Here is a 5,000-nt window from a genome sequence, read left to right on the forward strand (position 1 = left end):
TGAATGTCAGTAATTTAAAGGGAATTAAAAAACTGCATAATCAAATGGTTGTAAGATGTAAAACAGTCATTCAGAGTGTTTTAATGTGAAATGCTTCATTTTAGAGAACCTTAGAAGTCAGAACTGTTCACAGTGGTGGTGATAGGAATCAGACATTTGAAGTCTTGAAAGCCTCTAAAGCCCTCAGACAGAACTTTATTACATAAAATAGTTATAAGTACTGCCTGATGTCTGAGACATTGCTTTATGATAGTTTTTTTCTTTTCAGATTTAATCCAAATTTACTATTACCAACATTACACATAAAAACTTTGAAAACATATAGTTTTAATACATAAAATGATTATTAAAGACATTGCAATCCCTGGTTCCTATCACGGTCATTGTAAGGCAAGAGTCAGCAAGTTTCTCTAAAACACAGCATTTCACATCATTTACATCTGAGTCATGCAGAAGATATTTTTAAAAATGGCAAAATTCTTTTTTACAGAACACTGGCCAACAACATGTTTACTTAGACAGAGCATAATTAGTCCTTTCCAACTGGATGTAGTGCAGCATAATGCGTGTGAAACGCAGAATAAAAGTAATCGTATTTACAATTTTCAATAGTATTGTTTAAACGTAGCACCACTGGTTCCGTTTTGATTGAGCCACCTTAGAAACCTTAGGAAAACTACAGACTGTGAAACATATTATGTATCATGAAAATGTTGTGAAGCATTATGATATATTTTTTCCACATCACCCATCCTAAATCACTATATTTATCTTAGCTTCAATTAAAATCTTTAATAGCAAAGCAGTGCATGTTACTAGCACTATGTCACAGCAGCTGCATTCTGGATAATATGTAGGATCTGAGACAGACTACCTGAAGGAGAGCAGTTTCAGAACCCACTAGTGCGATCAGTCCATTGAGGGCTGCCAGTCTCTGCATGGTTGGACAACCCTGATGGAGAGAAAATGAAAAGAGAGATCAAAACAAAAACGAAAGCTTATATAACACTTTAACCCTTTGAAATTGCACTTATTGCCAAAATGATAGCTTAATTTTATATTTATTATCAAGTGTAGCTAATTAAAATGAACTTTCAATCAGTGTGACAGTTTAGTAGAAAAGGAGCTATTTTTTATTATGATTTAAATTATGTTACTGCTGTTGCAAAAAATATTCTTTAAATTTTGCCATGTCATGCCATTGCATGTTACTGAAACAGACAGAAAGAAGCAATCTTAAATCCATCAATGCAGAAGGCAGATCAAATGCAACATTCACTGCATACCTATGTAATAAATGTGTAATTACATTGTAATATATCAGCAAAATAATAGCAACAACTCTCAGCTTCTTACGTTTACAATAAACTCAAACAGTGAGTTGAGCCTTAGTGCTCCGCCATTATATCTAGTCTTGATTACAGTTATTACAGTTTCTGTGCTGACATCCTGAAAGCAATCTCACTTTCTATTACAAGCAGAAGGCACAGTCAAATGCTCAGAGCACAGACTTGTTTGAATAACACTGTCCACATCATCTAATGTCAGTAATCTGGTCAAACAGCAGAACAGTCTGTACAGTCTTTCGCCAAACAGTATACAGAGGTCATTTAAGTACACAGCTGACTATACAGACATCAGATAGAAATCTATCCCAAATACTATGTACCATGTGACTACAAGTCATGGGTATATTTTTGTGAATCTTGAATTGAATCTGATATCTACAGAGCAAACAAAGAGTGCATCTGAGGGTTGTACGGTACCTCTGCTAGCAGGATCTTTGTCCATGCAGCCAGTAGACGAGGGCGGATGTCTTCAGCTTTACCATGTCCACAGGAGGAGAGTCCATACACAGTGAGGCCCAGAGCCAGAGCAAAGCCTGGAGTCTACACACAACATACGCAGGCAAACAGTTATGGACTTTGTCTTCCTTTGAAATTTGAATTTTCATATTTTTCTGTTAAAGAGGCCATAAGCTATATTTTTTATTTTATTTTGGCCCCTTTAAGTCTGCTTTCAACAATCATAATTTATTTTACATAATTTATTTTACAATCATTTTCCAACTTTATCACTTACAATTAAGCAGGCTGTTTTTTGTTACTGTGCCTTTAAGAGTTATGTATGTATCTAATCTCTGTCCTGATTGGCTACCCCGTATTGCACCTCTTTAGAAAACACTCCTTATAACTTCAGTGTGAATGGGCAGGGCTAAAACTTTAGGCCAAACAAGTGAATGTATGTGTTGATGAATGTATTGAAAACAGGCTGCATTTGCAGCTTAATTTCCAGGTATGGACATTGGAGTGAACAGTATGTTTTGAAATTTTAGCAGTGTTGCCACACTACTTCAAACTCTTATTTCAAAGAGTTAAAGGCAATTCATTGTTCCATGATATGGGCCCTAAAGAAAAATACTTAGAAATACTTTGTTTTGTTTACATACACAGCTATTTGTGAATACAGTGGGTTTATTTTTCCTACACTCAGCTTCATGTTCATCAAAATATCTTCCTCGCTATAAAGAGCTTGTTTTATTTAAAAAATATACGGTTAATAGCATACATGAAAAATATGTTAGGCCACGTTTGGCTTGACTTTAGAGCTAATAAGTGACACCATGACAAGAAGATAAAAATGTCTAAAATTTGACATTGTTTCCAAATTATAACCATCAAATATTTGTGTTACTGTTTTCTTCTAATTAAACTAGTAGTTAATCAGTAGATCTAGACTTTTGACAGGCAACACATCATCAGAAGTGTCTTAATAACAAAGAGCACAATCATCCAGCAAACTCTGTGTTATCTATTACAATGCATTCAAACATCTTCTAAACAAGAAAAATCTGGCTAAATCTTCCTACTTTTGTTTTCAGAAAGTTTGCTGAGTGAGCTTCACAGGGCCGACACTTGCGCCTCTGTCCTCACCTGTTGGCTCTCTTCAGTCATGGAGCGCAGGACGTTCATGATCTCTTCAGCTTTACTGGCATCAATAACACCAGAAATAAATGCAGACACTCCTACATACGCCACTGAGTATGTCAGAACCTGCACTATCACAAAGACAAAGATTACCTCCGGTGTAACATAGCACATTTCAATAAAAAGTAAAAAACGATCACCTGTGTAATGTAGTTATTATTATTATCACACCAACTTTTCAAAAGTTGAGCATAATTAAATAGTTAAATAGATAATATTTAAGCTGGAAAATCATTGAGTGATCCAATGTAAAATGCTCTGTTCTAGAGACACTTGCAGACCCAGAACTGTTCACAGTGGTGGTTATAGGAACCAGCGGTCCAAAGCCTGATGTTTAAGACACTTTTATAATAATTTTGAGCTAAGTTTTGGCATAAAACGTATATTTTTACACACTTTTGTTGCAGAGATTTTAGGAATTTGCAGAAAAACATCCAAATACAACATTTCTGATTAATTACTATTTCTCCCTTTTTTTGACATCACATGAAGGTTCACTGCTCATTTTGTGTCTTGGATAGAAAATGAAATGGCCATCACCACTACAGCAAAGAATTCAGCAAGTCAGTGAATTGCTTCGATGCAAAACACAATTCAGGAAAACGGTCAAATTCTTCTTTAGCTGGGTTTTAAAGAATGCTGACATACATGTATATTATGTAATTGTGGTTCATTTCCTTCATTAAACTACAGCATAACTTTACAGAACTTTACATACAGTGGGGAAAAAAAGTATTTAGTCAGTCACCAATTGTGCAAGTTCTCCCACTTAAAAAGATGAGAGAGGCCTGTAACTATGAGAGACAAAATGAGGAAAAAAAATTCAGAAAATCACATTGTCTGATTTTTAAAGAATTTATTTGCAAATAATGGTGGAATAAATATTAATAAGTATTTGGTAAGTAACAAATAAGTATTTGGTCAATAACAAAAGTTCATCTCAATACTTTGTTATATATCCTTTGTTGGCAATGACCGAGGTCAAACGTTTTCTGTAAGTCTTTACAAGGTTGGCACACACCGCTGCTGGTATGTTGGCCCATTCCTCCATGCAGATCTCCTCTAGAGCAGTGATGTTTTGGGGCTGTTGGCGGGCAACACGGACTTTCAACTCCCTCCAAAGGTTTTCTATGGGGTTGAGATCTGGAGACTGGCTAGGCCACTCCAGGACCTTGAAATGCTTCTTACGAAGCCACTCCTTTGTTGCCCTGGCAGTGTGCTTGGTATCATTGTCATGCTGAAAGACCCAGCCACGTTTCATCTTCAATGCCCTTGCCGATGGAAGGAGGTTTGCACTCAAAATCTCACAATTCATGGCCCCATTCATTCTTTCGTGTATACGGAGCAGTCGTCCTGGTCCCTTTGCAGAGAAACAGCCCCAAAGCCTGATGTTGCCACCCCCATGCTTCACAGTTGGTATGGTGTTCTTTGGATGCAACTCAGCATTCACTCTCCTCCAAACACGACGAGTTGTGTTTGTACCAAACCGTTCTACTTTGGTTTCATCTGACCATATGACATTCTCCCAATACTCTTCCGGAACATCCAAATGCTCTCTTGCAAACTTCAGACGCGCTCGTCTGAAGTTTGAAGTGCCCGTCTGGCACTGCAAGATCTGAGTCCCTGGCGGCGTAGTGTGTTACTGACAGTAGCCTTTGTAACGTTGGTCCCAGCTTTCTGCAGGTCATTCACTAGGTCCCCCCCGTGTGATTCTGGGATTTCTGCTCACCGTTCTTGTGATCATTTTGACCCCATGGGCTGAGATCTTGCATGGAACCCCTGATCGAGGGAGATTAGCAGTGGTCTTGTAGGTCTTCCATTTTCTTCCATTATTGCTCCCACAGTAGATTTCTTCATACCAAGCTGCTTGCCTATTGCAGATTCAGTCTTCCCTGCCTGGTGCAGGTCTACAATCTTGTTTCTGCTGTCCTTCGACAGTTCTTTGGTCTTCACCATAGTGGAGTTTGGAGTGTGACTGTTTTAGGTTGTGGACAGGTGTCTTTTATACAGATA

The 5,000-nt window shown here is 37.6% G+C and overlaps 1 protein-coding gene across 5 annotated transcripts in view; it reads right to left on the minus strand.

The window, feature by feature from the left end:
* The window catches only part of focad (focadhesin), an 83,059-nt gene that overhangs the window by 10,323 nt on the left and 67,736 nt on the right, over window positions 1–5,000 (minus strand). For 4 of the 5 annotated variants that reach the window (XM_017718846.2, XM_017718847.2, XM_017718848.2 and 1 more), the window contains exons 30-32: window positions 2,934–3,053; window positions 1,767–1,889; window positions 872–952 (exon numbers count right to left, since the gene is read on the minus strand). In XM_017718846.2, the coding sequence (XP_017574335.1) occupies window positions 872–952; window positions 1,767–1,889; window positions 2,934–3,053 (324 nt within the window). The remainder of the gene's footprint in view (window positions 1–871; window positions 953–1,766; window positions 1,890–2,933; window positions 3,054–5,000) is intronic. The other variant, XM_017718850.2, reaches the window with a different exon arrangement.

Source organism: Pygocentrus nattereri, chromosome 2, assembly GCF_015220715.1.
Source record: "Pygocentrus nattereri isolate fPygNat1 chromosome 2, fPygNat1.pri, whole genome shotgun sequence".
NCBI classification, from domain to species: domain Eukaryota; kingdom Metazoa; phylum Chordata; class Actinopteri; order Characiformes; family Serrasalmidae; genus Pygocentrus; species Pygocentrus nattereri.